The sequence below is a fragment of the Ruditapes philippinarum genome, unplaced genomic scaffold, assembly GCF_026571515.1.
Source record: "Ruditapes philippinarum isolate M1 unplaced genomic scaffold, ASM2657151v2 ctg12372_1_1_1_1, whole genome shotgun sequence".
Classification (NCBI taxonomy): domain Eukaryota; kingdom Metazoa; phylum Mollusca; class Bivalvia; order Venerida; family Veneridae; genus Ruditapes; species Ruditapes philippinarum.
In genome coordinates this window covers 31,812-49,829 of record NW_026852408.1, presented here as the reverse complement: position 1 = coordinate 49,829, position 18,018 = coordinate 31,812, and the positions used below count along the sequence as shown (strand labels likewise).

The 18,018-nt window shown below is 34.3% G+C and overlaps 2 protein-coding genes across 2 annotated transcripts; both read left to right on the top strand.

Moving 5' to 3' along the window:
* Positions 1–261: 261 nt before the first annotated feature.
* LOC132759468 (uncharacterized) lies at positions 262–10,586 on the top strand. Its single transcript, XM_060751236.1, has 3 exons — positions 262–455; positions 9,759–9,915; positions 10,284–10,586. Exons 2-3 carry the CDS (start codon positions 9,769–9,771, stop codon positions 10,584–10,586), a joined length of 450 nt encoding a protein of 149 aa, XP_060607219.1. The 5' UTR covers positions 262–455; positions 9,759–9,768.
* Positions 10,587–11,336: 750 nt separating this feature from the next.
* On the top strand, positions 11,337–13,154 carry LOC132759457 (uncharacterized). The gene is made up of 2 exons (XM_060751224.1): positions 11,337–11,499; positions 11,892–13,154. Exon 2 carries the CDS (start codon positions 12,042–12,044, stop codon positions 13,152–13,154), a length of 1,113 nt encoding a protein of 370 aa, XP_060607207.1. The 5' UTR covers positions 11,337–11,499; positions 11,892–12,041.
* Positions 13,155–18,018: the final 4,864 nt, after the last annotated feature.

Below are 18,018 nucleotides of genomic sequence, written 5' to 3'. Positions count from 1 at the left end.
ATAAAATGATATATAAATAAAAACGCATATGCCATAAACACGCAACTTGTAAATCTATAAAATCATAAAAAAATAAACACGAGTTAAACAAGTTTACACTGTGAGCTATATGCTGTGAGAGATATTAAATTTATATATTAATAACCGTGCTTGCTATTGGTGGACATTAAAAGCGTAATACAGATAAGGACATGGTGAAAAAATATACTTTAAATCGTGTCTATGGTTAAAACGATCATTTTTCGATCCGGGAGACAGTGTCATTAAACAAGGGTTTTTATAATACTGCTTTATAAATAAGTCGTAAAGATGTACAACTATTAAGCGATAAGGACTATTTCAAATTTATGATAAAACTTAGATCAAAGAGGAGGTGGTGAAATGTGTTATTTGTTACATCAGTTTAAAATCCTACATAATGACATTTTAACAGACAAGAGAGAGTGAGAAAACAGGTAAAATTATAGTATTTTATTGCTTTTATACAATAATCATTGTATATTGTTTTTGCCTTCGCACTATGTCTGTCCATCTGCATTAAGCTTTCACTGATCAAACTGTTTTGGAACTCTTATCAATATCGATAATAGGTTCCAGGATTATAAAAAGAAGAAAAAATTGTCCTTTTTTCACAGGCAAACTGCCGGTGGGATTCTAATAAAACTTCACAGGAGTGATCAAAACCATACATAGTTGTGTATATCGGAGGCATGATCCACATTTATTTTATGCACAAAAATGGCCGATACAGCTATCAATAGAAAAAGCCTGTCCGGCTTTCACAGGCCACCCCCCTGGGGGATTTCAACCAAACTTCAAAGGATCGACCAGTCCAACCCCTACTTGTGCACAAAATAAAATAGCCACCAGAACTCAATATAGACACATCAGGTCAAACTGCTGATGGAATTTCAATGAAACAAGACAGGAGAGAACAGTACCATTCTAAGTTGTGTATATCGCCTGCACGTTCTGTTTTGCTGCATAAATTGGCCGCTAGAGATGAAAAAAGAAAGATCTTGTCAGGCTTTCACATGTCAAACTAAACAAATTTCAATGGAGTATTTTATAAGTAATCAGTACCCTACATGTTTGGCATATCACGGGCTCGTTCTGCTTCGTTGCACAAAAAGACCTCCAGAGTTATGAGACGAAAATCTTCTCCAGCTTTCATAAGTCGAACCGCTGACGGGATTTCGACATTACTTCACAGAAGTGATTAGTACTCTACGTAGTCGTGCATATCTTAGAAACATTCTACTTCGTTGCACAATATAGCTGCAAGAGCTATAAATGTTTTTAAAAAAAACTTCGTCCAGCTTTTGCAGGTCAAACTCCTCGCAGGATTTCGACGAAACTTCACAGGTGTGATCAATATCATAGTTTGATGTTCATATCAAGTGCACGTTCTGCTTCGCTGCACCAAAATGACCGCCAGAGTTATAAAAAGGAAAATCTTGTCCAGCTTTCCGTGGCCGAGTGGTTAAGGTCGCTGACTTGATATCACAGGTCCTTTACCGCTGTAGGTTTGATCCTCACTCGGGTCGAAATCTTTCATGTGAGGAAGCCATCCAGCTGGCTCAGTGGTTCTACCCAGGTACCCGCTAGTGCTTGACATAATGCCCGGAGGGGCACCTTGGGTCTTCCTCTACAAATAAAAGCTGGAAAAAAATCGACGAAAAAATCTCGGCGGGACGCTTTAAGATGGCCCGACTTGAGTGTATGGTCGCCCATATGGACTTTCTGGTGGCGACCTTAAATAAACGCATTTAAAAAAAAGCTTTCACAGGTCAAAACTTTGGCGGGATTTCGATATTACTTCACAGAAGTTATCAATACCATCCGTAGTTCCTTATCGCCCATACGTTCTGCTTGATTGCAGAGCTAAACAAATCTTGTCCGGCTTTCACAAGCCAGACTGCTGGTTGAATTTCAATGAAATTGTCAGGAGTTATCAATACCATCCCTAGTTGTGCATATGACCAGCACGTTCCTCTCCGCCGCACAAAATGACCACCAGAGCTAAAATAAAGAAACAAATATTGTCCGTCTTTCACAGGTCAAACTGCTGGCGGATTCCAAAGAAACATTCCAGGAGTGATCAGTAACATCCTTAGTTGTGAATATTGCCGACATTTTCCGCTTTGCTACACAAAATGGCAGTCAGAGCTATAAATGAATAAAATAGTGTCCGGCTTTAAAGGTCAAACTGCTTGCGGGATTTTTTCCCAAAATTCACAGGAGTGATCAGTTCCATGCCTTGTTTTTTGAACATATGTTTTTATGTATCTACCCCCTATATTTATTGATTGTTATCCGAAAACTGAATTTTCATTTGAAAACGTTTACAATTTTTATTCATGCACAAATTCTTAATTATCACTGACGCACGATATGTTGTAAAACCGTTCAATATTTTTAATATATTTAACATATAAACAATTAATATATTATAATTATAATAACAAGTACATGTGTATAAGGTCATTATAAATGTGATAAGGAAATATCCAATTTAATCCAGTTGACATATTGAATACATTAAATGAAGTTTCTTATATTTATCACGATCTCTTCTTTGGCATGTAAATTTTATTTCATGTAAATAGACCGTAGTTTATTGAATAAGAGAACACAACAGAACACTTTTTTCACTTGTTTCACCTGTATAACATATACATCGTGAACATAAATAACATATTTACAGCAAACAATTGTAGCCACACACTTTTTATTAAAAAAAACAAATATTATATTCAGCAATGAGTCATTAAGAGAAATATTTTGATTAAATATCTTGACTCATTCATTTCTACGATTTAAAGCTATCTTACTGAATTTACACCACATTTTAACAAGTGTATCTTTTCCTTGCAATTTAACAATTCAATAAGTTAATGTTTGGCTTTATATGATAGTTTCGATCAATATATACCCGTCGGATATCTACGGAGCCCCAAAGATGACATTTTCACATTTTTTTCTCTAAGACTTAATTCGTTTTTACGAAATATTAATTCATTTTTACGAAATAACAATTCGTTATTACGAAATATTAATTCGCTTTAACGAAATATTTTTTAGTAATTACGAAATATAAATTCATAAAAACGAAATATTAGTTCGTAAAAACGAAATATGTTTCGTAATTACGAAATATTAATTCGTAAAAACGAAATATTAATCTGTATTTACGAAATCTTAATTCGTTTTCACGAAATATTATTTCGTAATTACGAAATATTAATTCGTAAAATAGAAATATTTTTATATTATTTCGTAATTACGAAAAAATATTTCGTAAAATCGAATTAATATTTCGTAATAACGAATTAATATTTCGTTTTACGAAATAAATCTTGTGATGAAACGGAATCACAATATGCACAATAGCCTTTATTTTTAGCTCAATAACTTGATACCTAAGACATTTACTATCTTTATTTTTAGAGTTTTTATGATCGCATGGCGCCAATACATCAATTTGAAGGAAATATATTTTAAGTGAAAGTCTGGAAGCCGGCCCCTTTTTGTTTTACTAATATGTTTGATAAAAGAAAGTAATACTATTGTCGTTAGTTTTTTAAAAGAAACATGTCAGAAAAGATTAATTGTCCCGGAAACTAGAACCTGCCAGCTATTGGGAATACGTTTTTGAAAAAGGGGGAAAAGATAATGTTTTTAATTGAAAATGATTTCTCATTTAAAAAACCTGTTCACTCAAATAAAATTACTTGACAGCCATTAAGCATATAATCGTTATATTTGGTAATGTTGATCCAGGCTTGTAAATGACTCCTTTTGATTGTGACGTTTCAAGGTTCTATGTCACGCTCGAAATGACCTTCACTTCAGACACTTTGTCAGGCTTCTTGCTAAAGTATATGATTTTGCTTGCAGTCCTCATTACTGAATGAAGGTATCATGACTGTTCATGGTAACTTGGAAACGAAATATTATTTCGTAAAAACGAATTGTTATTTCGTAATTACGAATTAATATTTCGTAAAAAACGAAATAATATTTCGTAAAAAAAATATCATTTCGTAATTACGAATTCATATTTGAAATTCGTAAAACAAATTAATTATTTTTTAATAACGAATTTATATTTCGTAAAACGAATTTTTATTTCGTAAAAAATAAATTAATATTTCGTAATTACGAATTAATATTTCGTAAACACGAATTAAGTCCTGGGAAAAAATGTAGAAAATGTCACTTTAGGGGTCCGTTTATATCATTAAAAGAAGGACATTTAAATTTAAAGTTAAATTCGTCATCGATGACTCTTGTTTCACAGAAAAGACACACGTTCACATTTCTGGATAATCTATTAATTCAGTACCTGTTTGTTTGTACTCGTAATGAATGAATTAACACTCTTAGGTTACTTAATATGTCCTTTTAAATCAAAATTTAATTGACCAAGATACCTTTCATATTCATTTTTTTCTTTAAATCTAACATTGTGCTACCTGACTTGTTACTATACCAACCTGGCAAGAAACAATCTTATTTTCAAAAATACTTACAAAGGGTTTTTCTTTAACACAGGGTGGATTATTTAAAACGTAACTATTTTCATTTTCAGGCACTATTTTTTTTACCTTTGAGACCCAAATTAAGGATTAAAAATTATGTTATCTGTACTATTAAGTTTGAACCAACATTTATGTATTTTAATATATCTCGAAATATACAAATGATATCGATCCAATTCACCATAAACTGCTACGTTATGAGTAGACATTTAAACTTGAAACATATTCTTACATAATTTAAGGGGAATTCTTTCGATTGCTTTTGTTTTGTAAATCCCAATTTTTCACTTGAATAATTTAGCACAGATCCGAGTTTTCATTTATATTTTTGACATTTAACTTATAAAACATTCGATACTATCAAAATAGTCCCATTATCCTCGAACCTCTCGTTATTTGTAAACGAAATATCATAACTTTGTTATGCGTTTTGTACTCAATAATTTGTAATACTCAGACTAGTCTTAATTTCATTTTGAATCTTCAAAAGAATAACCATATCATCTGCAAATAAAAGTAGTATAAGAATAATATTATCATTATTTACACTTGAACTTATATCTTCTTCCAAAATTAAACAGAATAAATAATCGGATTCAATCAAATAATTATAAACGTTCACTTATCAAGACTGAAAATGTCTTGTGATACCGATGTTTTCATAAAATTACGTTATGACATTTCAAAACTATACTTTAAAATATATGTTTACATTTAGTGAATGGTGCCTTTATTACATTTTAAATTTCAATACAAATCTTAAAACATCTATAAAATAAGGCAAGGTACTTTTCATATTATTTTCTGGTTTTATTAATCGTCAATTGCATACTTTTTACTGTAAATGCAATAGAGGGCGTTATAGCGCAATACGATAAATTGCGGTTTTATAGTTTCAAAATGTCCTACGCGTAACAAGATTATTACGGCGAAGGTCTATGTTCTTGAGTGTTTTTGTTTGTCCCCGCATTTGTATCCCACAAAAGGGGATATAGAAATAGGCTCCGTCCGTCTGTCCGTCCGTCCTTCCGTCCGTCCGTCCTTCACACTTTCGTGTCCAATTAATAACTTTGTCATTTATCAAAGGAATTTGAAATAACTTGGCATACATGTTTGTTATAACAAAACAATGTGTCATGCTCAACAACCAGACCCCTACCTCCAAGATCAAGGTCGCGCTTGCTCATTTACGGTCAACATTGTCTATTTTAGGGTATATGTCGTGTCTGGTCAATAACTTTCTTTGTTTTGAAGGGATTATGTAAATACTTGCCACAATTGTTCACAATAATGAGAGGATGTGTCATGAGCAAAACCGGTGACCTACCTCCAAGGTTAAGGTCACACTTGGAGGTTAAAGATTAACATAGTCTGTTAAAGGGTATATTTTGTGTCCGGACATAACTTTTTCATAGATCAAAGGATTTTGAAAATACTTTGCACAAAATTTATTAGTCACTAAAATAATTCGATGTGTCATGCACAATACCTGCATCCCTACCTTCAAGGTCAAGGTCACACTTAAAGTTAAAATATTAACATAATCTTTGAAAAGGTATAATTTGTGTCTGATCTAGAACTTCTTCATAGTTCAAGGGATTTTGAAATAACTTGGCACAAATAGTCACAATAATAAAGTCAATATGTCAAGTACAACACCTGCACCCTACCTCCAAGGTCAAGGTCACACTCAGAGGTCAAATGTTAACAGAGTCTGTTATATGGTATATGTTGGGTCATATCTGTAACTTCTTCATAGATCAAAGGATTTTAAAAATATTTGGCACAAACATTCACAATAATAAGACGATATGTCAGACGCAAGCCATGGTTTCCTGTCTCCTGGGTCACACTTAAAGTTCAAGGATAAACATAGTCTGTTATAGGGAATATTTTGTGTCCGATCTATATCTTGTTCATAGAGCAAAGGATTTTTAAAATACTTGCACATGTCATGCACAACACCTGTGCCCTGTCTCCAAGGTCAAAGTCACACTTAAAGGTCAAAGCTTAACATGATAGAATTTTAAATTCCGTGTTTCTTTAATGAATTTATTGTTGCATTTGCAGATCTAGCATTGATCATAATTGTGGACTTAAAGTCCTGAGATCCATTCCTCAATCTTTTGAAATAGCAAAATTTATACTTCATATAAAACTTCCCTGAGGCGGGGGGCGTTGGTAACTCTGTTACAAATTCGTGTTTATTTTTTTCTCTCAACATTATTTGAGCTATGAATGTTTTCTGTTGTACGTTTTGTATCGATTTGCAATGAGCTGTCTGGCTGTCTCAAAACAGGCAATTGATCATGAATATTATATTTTCTTTTGCCAAAGTAATAGGTAAGGGCTAGGGTCAACACTTACTATCATAGTTATGTGCATGAAGTGATAATCATGAACGTACAATATCAATAAACATTGAAAGACTGATTTTCGCTTTATTATAAAGCATTTACATTATTTTAAACATATATTTTGCTCGAATTTCATATTCAAACTATTTATAATTGCTGCAAAGTCTCTTTGTCAATATATAGTATATAACTACACAGTATAGGTGGTTTCAAATTAAATATATAGTGTCATATAAACAACTGGCAATTTTTATACAAAAAAGAAAAGACCAATTATACCTGACCTGCAATAGTCAACGCATCCCAAGAACTTATTCATCTCTTTATTCAAATTGGTCATATTCGATAAGATATTCACAGATTTTAATAAATTTCTGAGATAAAGATATTTTACGCAAGTACTTTGTTCGGACTGTACTTTGTTCTTGAATTACACAAAATTTTGCCATTTTCAAAACGATGTTATATATTCATTTTATGGATATATCTGTCTTAAGACATGTATAGATTTTTACATAACACAGTGTGACAATTCTAGCTGTTGTATCATATTTATGATTAGAATATAAGCATTGGACATTGCAGGATGAAAGTAATATCAGGAGCAATTAAAGAAAAAACATCAACCTATAATCTGTAAAATATAAAAAATAGCATTGTCAACAAAACTATAATATATCGTTTAGTTTGTTTATTTCGGCCAAAGACGCAATAAAAATGTGATGGAAAGACTTGTTTCTTCTCGGCTAAAGGAGCCAACAATCGAAGTAAAAACTACTTGCAGCGAAACAAAACTAAACTATGATATCTGTACCGACTCGTGTACTCGTGTTAATTCTATAAATACAATTTGCATATCAAATTAGCTGTCAGCAGATCGACTGCTATATAAACTTAGATTTTTAAAAAACAGAAAACAGATGAAGTAAAAATATTAAACAAAATGATCAAAGAAATCAATTTTGAATTGATCAATGTTGCAAGGTCTAATTCACGCATATTTAATAACCGACTTTAAAATCATTATATTTACAAAGTACTACTTGTAATTAGGCAAAACAGAAATATGATATCTTCATCGATTAACGTGTTGGCTTGTATGTTTTATCTATTAATAGAGAAGAATGGTTGAGTAGCATTGGCGAAAAATATAGAACAATGGCTCAAATGACAGTAAAATTGATACTAAAAGCCAAACATAAAACAGAAGAAGCAATATGATTTAACTATAGGTGTAGAGCGCTTAGCCGGGTATATAAATTGTATCCCCTTCCCAAGACCCCTCTTCAAGCAATTAAAATATAAAGATGAATGAAATTATTCCAAAAATCAAAAGTTAAATAGAAATTTGCAATAGGTTTTATCATGTATGTACATATAGAGTAAGAGATCACTGAAATCTGTAACTTGTTGAAAGTTTATAAACGTCTCATTATTATAGATAAGATTTTTTTCTGCTCATCATGTAAATGATATTGAATGGGGTGTTGTTTTAACAATTTAACATAGGAATCACTGAATTGATAATCAAGACTAATTCTTCTTGCTGTAAATTCAATGCTATTTAAATTACATTAGAAGGCGATTCGCAATATAAAGAAGAACGACTGCACGTGACGGTTGACACTCATTTCTTGCTAGTTACATTTCATACCAATCCAACTTAAACCACAACATACACATAATCAAAGAGCAACATATTTTTGACTTCCATACAAAATAATATACATCTTAACTGTACTTATTGCCAAAAAGAAAAAAAGATATAGATTGTTTAGATCATTCACAAAATGTGTAACTTTTCGGGAACTATAAAAGTACATCATTAAAAGAAAGATACTCGGCCGAACTAAAACAATTTTTGCACCTAAATCGATTTGGTTTTGGGACGAAACGTTCTGTTTGCATTTTAAATAGTGGTTTTGTTAAATCTAACAAAATATATAACTCATTTAAGCAGCGAAAAATAATCCTAAACTATATCAAAGTGCTGTTTGTTTTATGAATCCTTAAACACGAGCAGTAACAGAGTGTTGTTTAATAATGAAACCATGTTTTAATATTGTGTGAGTAAGTAAACTAAATAGAGGATATTGAATGAGTGTAGGTTTAATACTTAATTTATTGAACAAATTGAGTAAAATCATATTGACACAAATGACGTCATGTCAAAGTGTTATTACACTAGTGTAATATCGTTTTCATTAAATGGCTTAATTACACCCATGCGCCGCAGTTTTTGTTATAAGTACAATGTATATATATGCAATATTTAATGACGTTTATTGAAACAGAAAACAGAGCGTCCCTGAACTGGGTGACACAAGTACGTTACAATATACGGACGAATCCTATACGGTTTACAGAATTGAAAAATAAAGGGGATATTTAAGATTTTTTAAAGTATAAATAAAGGATTTATTTCATCGAAAGGTATGAAAATAAATATTTCATGTGTGGCGGTAGCCATTATTAATATATGATATCATATCATAATTGTTCTCTTTATATTTTAACATTAAACTTTGATAGACTTTTCCTTAAATATTGTGTATTTAGCCGAAAGTAGTCCGGTAAAACATCAGTGAAAATATTGAATAAATGTATACGTTCCGATGAAATTAAAAAAACAACAATGTTTTACAATGAAAATACAAAATGTGACAATATGCATTTTCTTTCAACAATATTTCTCCATATTTTATTTATTATGAGTATTTTATATATTTGTATCGCTAAAGAAATCAACTGTAAGGCGATATATCTTTAATACACTAACCATAGTGCCAAGCAAACCAAACTGTACTATATGTAGATTGTTTAATAAGTTAATGATGATTATAATTCTATATTTAAGAAAGCTGGAGATGGCAGAGTCTTGTGAAAATGAGCTTTTCCGTAAAGCCATAATAAGGAATTATGTGGCAGTCAAGAAGTATTTGCATCCTGATCCTATTATTGATTGTGAAACAGACTTTGAATTACTCACCGTTGCAGACAGAAAGAATATCAAGGTACGATATAAAATATTTTAAATACCAGTACAGTTTAGTTTATTTTATTCAATTGTCAGTATTTTATGAATTTGTGACAATGGTGAATTTTTATTTTATATTGTAAATTGTTATATTTGAAGTATAAAAGCTGAGGCATTCGAGGAATAATCTTAGATCATGATTTGAACTTACATTTATGGTATTCTTGATAAAAAAATAATCATTTCCGCATAAGCTATTTCAAAAAAGTGATTTTAAAAAATATCTATTCTTACCATAGAATCACAAATTGAACGCATACCGAACGTATTGGAATTGTTATCAACATTAAATTTATATAAAAATAAAACAATTGTGAATCTTATTGATAAAATACAATGTTACAGGGTAAGGACCCAACTGATAAGAATGAAACGATATTGAAAAACGTAAGATCCAAAGGTGCTAAAGGTTACACAGATTTTAAAGAGCTTCTGAGAAAGACCTGGCAGACTGACTTATTAGAGCTGATTGTTTGTGCAGAGAATGGGCAGGACACAAAAGAGATAGAGAGTCGGCTTGAGAAAACCGCAGTGTTAAGTCCAGAGTATATCAAACACAGAGGTGGTAAGTCAATTGTTTTACGCTCACAGTGTTCAGAGGTGCACTTTTGTGACTGCAAGCCGTCGGTTGTTAGTTGCCTATCATAATATATGTCTTTAAACAACATCTCTACCTAAAATTATCGATAAATAACAACTTTTACAGAAATGATTTAAAGTAGGTTTCACCAATTTTTTGGCTTGTCGATAATTACCTCCTACTTAAACATGTTTTTCTTAGAGAGAAATATACATTACTTAGCTGGAAATGTCGGCCGCTAATGATTTCCTGGTAGTAAAATCAAAGTCATCACTGCCATCATGGCAATTATTATCTGTTTAATATTATTTTACTTCACAAACTACATAGATCTGTACGATTATTCGAATAGCTTGATTTCTGTTAATATAAATCTGGATTATCATAAAAAAAAAACAAAAATGGCAGATTTGAGACTTCAAGCAAGATCAAGTAAATTCGTTGATAGCCTTTCTGACCCATACTCTTAGCCAAAAAGTATTGCAGTAATTTAGTCACGAACATTCTATACCACGGGGTATAAACTGTTTCACGAAGGATGGAGTTATCATTAGAACTCCATCCCTCGTGTAACTGTACCCCCGTAGGGGCCTTCGCGACACATTACTCGTAAGAACGAAACCACGAAAAACAATTGTAAAAAGTTGATATAAGGACACCACGGTGGTAAATGCACGCTATAATTTCGTGTTTTCACCATCGTTCTGTCGACATTTCACCATCGTGGTTTCGTTGTTTCATGTAACCAAACAATTAACATTGAAGCCGGTGGCAAAGTGGGGTTCTGTATTGTTATTAATATGATTTCGTTTACTGTAGGTGCCACCTACGTATATAGAGTTGTTAAAACAGATGACAGCGATATTTTTTGTTGTCGTAAAAGTTTTTTAGTAAAAGAGCATGGGTCTTGTTTTTTGAAGAAAAAATTCGTTGTTTCTAGTCATTTACATGTACTGAATTTCCTGGGACAATCTTAATTTGGTAAATATAGTTGTTTTCTATATTTTGCATTGTTCACTACATGTATTTAGGCTAATTATTGCCTTTGCGGGGATTTCTATTACCCCACCCATTGCGTTTTGCATTACGAAAAATGTTAAGCATCTCAAAAGGTTTGATAGAGTAATTTCTGTTTATTTATCGATATTTCTAGTTGCTAGGCATTCTTTTATGCAGTTTTAAGTAATTTATTTTGGCTAGATACATTATGTAGGTGATTTCCATGTTAAGAGATTATTTCCAAGGGAAGCAAATCTTACAATTTTTGGAATATGCTTAACAGAGTTATCTTTCCTTGACAAATGTACATCACTGTATTTTAATGTGTTGGTTTATGACATGGAAATTTAGTGTATTTCTTTGTTTATTTTCAGTATATCGTTTCCTGTTGTTTCAAGTCATTTTCAAGAGATTGTTTCAAGATGTAATTGTTAGGGGAAACGCATTGACAAATTTGATTAAATATTATATAAACAGTTTAAGCGTATTCTAGTCAGTACATCAATATACAAATTAAGAGCAGAATGTTATCCGGAGAGGAAGATCCAGTTGAAGAAGAGGCTAATAGAGGACATTTGTCGTTACCCTCTATGTATCATGAACTATCAAACCGCCGAAAAGACATTCTGTTGGAATTACTAGCAGAAAGTGAAACATTACAGAAAGTTTTAGAAACCGCGAAATCGGCAGATGTAAATTTTGTGAAAGACAAACATTCCAAGTGGCTGAACTTGTACGAAAAGTTCCTAGAAATTAACACTAGTTACCAGGCATTATTGTCACCTGATGCAATTAAAATAGATCAGAGTCAACTGAAGCACGAAAGGGACAGATTTGAAAATATTAAACTGTCTATATGTTCTTGGTTCTCAAATAATAAACCAGATGACACGAGATCCCGAATTTCGCATTTTTCTGGAAGGAGCGGCAGAAGCAATATGTCGGCATTATCCTCTTCAAAATTGCGCGAATCGACAAGAAAGGCTGAAATATTAGAGCGTCAAGCTGCCTTAGAAGAAGAGGAAAAGTTAGAAGAAGAAAAACTTAAGTTAAAGTTCAAGGAAGAACGGTTGAAATTAAAAACTGAAATACGCGTTAGTGACGCAAAATCAAAGGTTATCGAAGATCTTGAAAAGAATATGCTTTATGACGATGAAGTTGAGCATGACATTAAAGTTACAAGGCAAAAGGAAAAATATGTACTTCCTGAAAGTCCAATCAAAATCGTGCATGAATCTGAAAATGGGCTTCTTAAAATGACGCAGGAACTGAACAAGCCTAAAGTAGAAATTATAAAGTTCACGGGAAATCCAATGGAGTATAAACGATTCGTCAGACAATTTGATGCGAAAGTGAATAAAAACACTGACTCGTATGATGAAAAAATAAACTACTTACTCCAGTTTACTACAGGTGAAGCCTATAAGATAGCCTTGGGATACTCACATCTAAACGCGAGAGTGGGATATAATGCTACCATGAAAGAATTTGAGGATCGCTATGGAGACCCTGACATTGTTGCCAATAGTTACGTTAAAAAGGCTTTAGAATGGCCTATTGTAAAGGACGATCCGAAGGCACTGGACTCGTACAGCATATTTTTAATGGAGTGTCAGTATGCAATTGAAAACGTGTAGATGCTGCACGTGTACTTTGAATATCCAGAAAACATTAAGTCAATTGTGAAAAAAATTACCGTATTCATTACAAGAGAGGTGGAGAAATACAGTTTACAACTTAAAAGAAAATAGTAAAGCAGTCAAAGTTTGAAAACTTAGTAAACTTTGTTCGCAGAGAGGCCAAAAAAGGCAAATGACCCTCTATACGGGAAGTCTGTAATGTCTCAACAAGGTACCGGTGGTGCTGCAGTTAACAAACATCGTCCGCTTCAGCGAAAGGCATTAGGAACAAAAACGCAAATAAATTCTAGTCCGACACCAAAGGGATCACTGGACAAGTTCGTGTACGGGAATGAATGATAAACCACTTAAGGAAAGATATGACTTTCCGAAGTCAAAGGGTTTGTAAAAAGTCTCCCCGTACATTTTATCAATGATGTTATATTTTCGATCCTTGAAGATCGTTCAGCACGACATTGTTGTTGTGCTTGTGGTATTTTTAGTTTCAACTTTTCGGCATTTTCTAGTTGGGTGGTTCCAATATTCCTACTTGAATAATGTTGAATCATCCTTAGGATATGTTGCCTGCTTTTTAAATTTGCCTTTTGACGTCTTATCTGTGATACGCAGACTTAATGACCTCTGATCCCCTTTCAAAATTCCATTTTATTTTGTTCCGCTCATTGTTCTCGTTTAGGGCACACGCATTTTTTTACTTGGGGACCATATGCTGCTTTTCATGGAATGGCACTAACGTGTCACATTGAAGGTTCCATGATAACCGCCATATGAACACATCTGCGGATGTTTCAAAATTCTAAATTTTACCAGTTCATTCTGCTAAAGCCGTTGCTAGGGGGCGTGGACGGTAACTTGCCTTTCCCAGTACCGTCCGACCACGGTAATTGAACAGGTCAATAAAACCGAGCCTGCAACATTTTAAATTTTTGCCTGTTGGGCTTTTCTTTTTAGGGATTCTGTATTTATCTATTTCATACACATCCGTTTATTGTACCGTGTGGCGGCTGTAAAAAGTCCCCCGTACATTTAATCAGATTGATTATATTTCGATCCATGAAATCGTTCAGACGAATATTGTTGTGCTTGTGGTATTTTTTAGTTTCAACTTTTCGGCCCATTTTTAGTTGGGTGGTTCCAAATATTTCCTACTTGAATAATGTTGAATACCCTTAAGATATTTGCTTGCTTTTTAAATTTGTCTTTTGACGTTTATGCTGGATACGCAGCGTTATGACCCTCTGATCCTTTCAAAATTCCATTTTATTTTGTCCGACCATTGTTTCTCGTTTAGGGCAAACTCATTTTTTTAACCTTGGGGACCATATGCCGCTTTTCATGAAATGGCACTAATGTGTCCCACATCTGAAGGTTCCATGATAACGGCCATATGAACACATCTGCAATGTTCAAAATTCTAAATTTTACCAGTTTATGTTAAATGTTGAATTTTTGCTCTTAAGCCGGTGCTAGGGGGCGTGACGGTAACTTGCACTTTCCAGTAACCGTCATGAACAGCTCATCAAACCGAGCTGCAACATTTTCAATTTGCCGTGTTGGGCTTTCCTTAGGGATTCATGTATTTATCTTAATTTGAGCTATGGTTTGATTACGAGAGGGACATCAAAAAATCGGTATGTCGGAAAAAAACTAAATATGCAGTCGTTGCAGTGGGACCCACCCATCTGAGTAACAACACGTTTTGATGCCCACGCTTAGTATCAAATGCCCAAGAACCAACAAGTCACAACAACAACCTCAGGGGCTACGGCTATGGGGGCTGGATATCAACAAGTGTTTGCCATTGGTGCCTGTCAAATCTAAAAACAGCATCATTGTTTGTAGAATCATATGCGTTTCTTGACACGGGTAGCAACTTCTACATTTTTGTGCAGAAAATTTGCTTGATAAATTAGATGTCACTGGCAAAAGGCTGAAAGTAACAATTCAAAACAATCACTGAAAAACAAACTCATAACTGTCTCGCTGTTACAGGTTAGAAACATTGTTCCTTAGACCGGTCGACGGTCATTGATTTACCGAAAGTGTAATTCACAAGCCAAGTGGTTACTTGTATCGTCCAAGAGATAGGATAACAAACAGCAGAACTCGAACATGGACTCATTTGAAGATATTAAGTTAGACCAGATCGATCCGAAGTTTTGAAAATCCTGATCGGTGTTGACGTACGCGAAGAGCGCTAGAACATGGGATGTCGTTCTTAGTGTTGACAATAGCCGTTTGCGATGTAAAACAATATTTGGCTGGGCATTTTATGGTCCTATAAATTTGCGGTGAAAACGATCAATGCAAGTTCAAATGATTCTCAGTGTCCCTGTTAACTTTGTTCAGACAAGTCTAGACCCAGCAACCTGACGAGATAACTTTAACTATAGATTTTAGTGAACGAATTCAATAGACGATGTCCAGGAGCAATTCGCAAAGAAGATAAACAGTCTTCTTGATATGTGGAGGGATTGCCAGTTAGAAAATGGACACTATGTTTAATAACTTGCCCGTTTCAAGTCTTAGAGACATACAAATTCCAAATAACATGGAAAGTTGCCATATCCTCGTCCTGCACTTTTGGAAACATCGGCTTTGAAAAGGGGGGAACAGGTAAACTTTTCGGTGGAATATCGTGAATTTGGACAAAGGTTCATTGAAAAGGGTTATGCTCAGCCAGTCCCTGAAAATGACTAGATCAAGCCAGGCCGGGAGTGGTATTTGCCACACACACCCGGTCCGTCATCCCAAAGAAAGATAACGTTAAGGGTTGTTTCGCGATTGTTCGGCGCGCTATCAAGGAACATCTCTAAATGACCGAGCTAGTGCAGGGTCCCAATTTGACTAATACACTCGTGGGTACTTTACTACGATTTCGTCAGGAAGAAGTTGCTATTATGGGTGACATTGAAAGCATGTTTTACCAGGTTCGCGTTAATCAGAGTGATGCAAGTTTCTTGAAATTTCTATGGTTCAAAGATGGGGACGTAAACAAGAAAGTTGTTGAGTACCAGATGGTTGTTCATTTATTTTGCGCTAAATCTTCCCCGAGTTGTGCCAATTATGCTTTGAGGGAAACTGCGGTCAATCACGGTAGTAACCATGACAATGAAGTGATTAAAACAATACTAAAAAATTTCTATGTTGACGATTGCCTCAAGTCAGTGCCAAATGTTGGAAGTTGCTAAATCTTTGGTAGATGATCTTCAACGTTTTACTACAGGGCGGCTTTCATAAATGACGTGATGTCAACCATTCCATGTAGCGATGTAGCTGTTTATCTGGATCTGAACTATGACACTTTGCCAATTGATCGTGCATTAGGTATTCAGTGGTGTGTAGAATCTGACAAGTTCTGTTTCAAAATTGACATTAAGAACAAACCATTAACGCGACGCGGCATGCTCTTGATGCTAAATTCCGTATATGATCCGCTTTGCTGTCTGGCTCCGTTAATGTTACATGCCAAAAACATACTCAAGATTCTCTAGGCGTCGAATCTAGGCTGGGGCAACCCAGTTCCTGATGAACTAGCTCTCTGGATTAATGACATGTACAAATTGTCCGAATTGTCCGTGACTAGATGCCTGAACCAGCAGGTTTTGATGAGGTAAAGTCGGCTACTTTGCAACACTTCCCGGCTAGTGAGATTGTCTACGGTATCGTCAGTTACATAAGATTACTCAATAAAGATAATCGTGTTCACCGTGCCTTTGTGATTGGAATGAAGCAAATAACAGTACCTAGATTGGAGCTTACGGCAGCAACAGTTGCGGTGCGAACTGAAAAGAGGTTAAAGTCAGAAATTGACATTTAATTAGACGAATCTGTGTTTTGCACAGATAGTATGACTTTACTACGGTATATTGAAAACAATTCTGCAAGGTTCCAGACCTTTATGGCTAACAGATTTTCAGTGATTCATGATGGTTCAAATCCTGAGCAATGGCGCTATATTCCAACCACGCATAATCCTTGCGAATATCGCAGTCCAGGGGCGTAAATGGTAGACGAGTTAACAAGAGCTGGATCGTAGCACCGGACTTCCTATGGAAATATGAAAGTGAATGGCCCGCAGATCGTGTGAACCAAACGATATCAAATGACGATGTAGAAGTAAAAAAGGTTAATTTTGTGAAATCTCGCGCTGACAACGTACTGTCATCAGCTGCACGTGAAGTGCTCGATAAATTGATGTCATATTTCTCGTCGTGGTATAAACTGAAAAGGGCTGTAGCATGGATCTTAATGATTCGCGAAAAACTTCTTCACAGAGCTAAGGCAAAAGGGGTTACTGTTACAGTTCCTACCATTAGTGAAAAGAAACCATATGTCACGGTTGACGATTTGAAGTACGCGGAAACGAGTATTTTACGTTACACCCAGAAATTTGCCTTTCCGGAAGAAATTGAAACACTGACAAACAATGAATCTACTTGTAGATTAAAACGAAATTTAGACATTGTTATTGAAGATGGGCTTTTACGCGTTGGAGGCCGTTTACAAGACTCCGGATGCCTGAAGAACGTAAACATCCAGTCATTGTACCTAGAAATTATGAGTTGTCTTAACTTATTATAAGAGAAATTCATGAACATTTGAATCATGTTGGCCGGAATCATACATTATCAGTCCTTCGTGAAAAGTAGAGGCTTATAAATTGGCCATCCGCGGTAAGGAAGGTGATTTCAAAATGTGTAGTTTGTCGGCGTCAAAATGAAAGTGTTGGAGAACGAAAGATGTCAAATTTGCCTAGAGACAGGGTTACTCCTGATGAATTACAATTTACTTGGGTTGGTGTTGACTATTTTGGACCATTCGAAGTCAAACAAGGCCGAAGTTTAGTGAAAAGGTACGG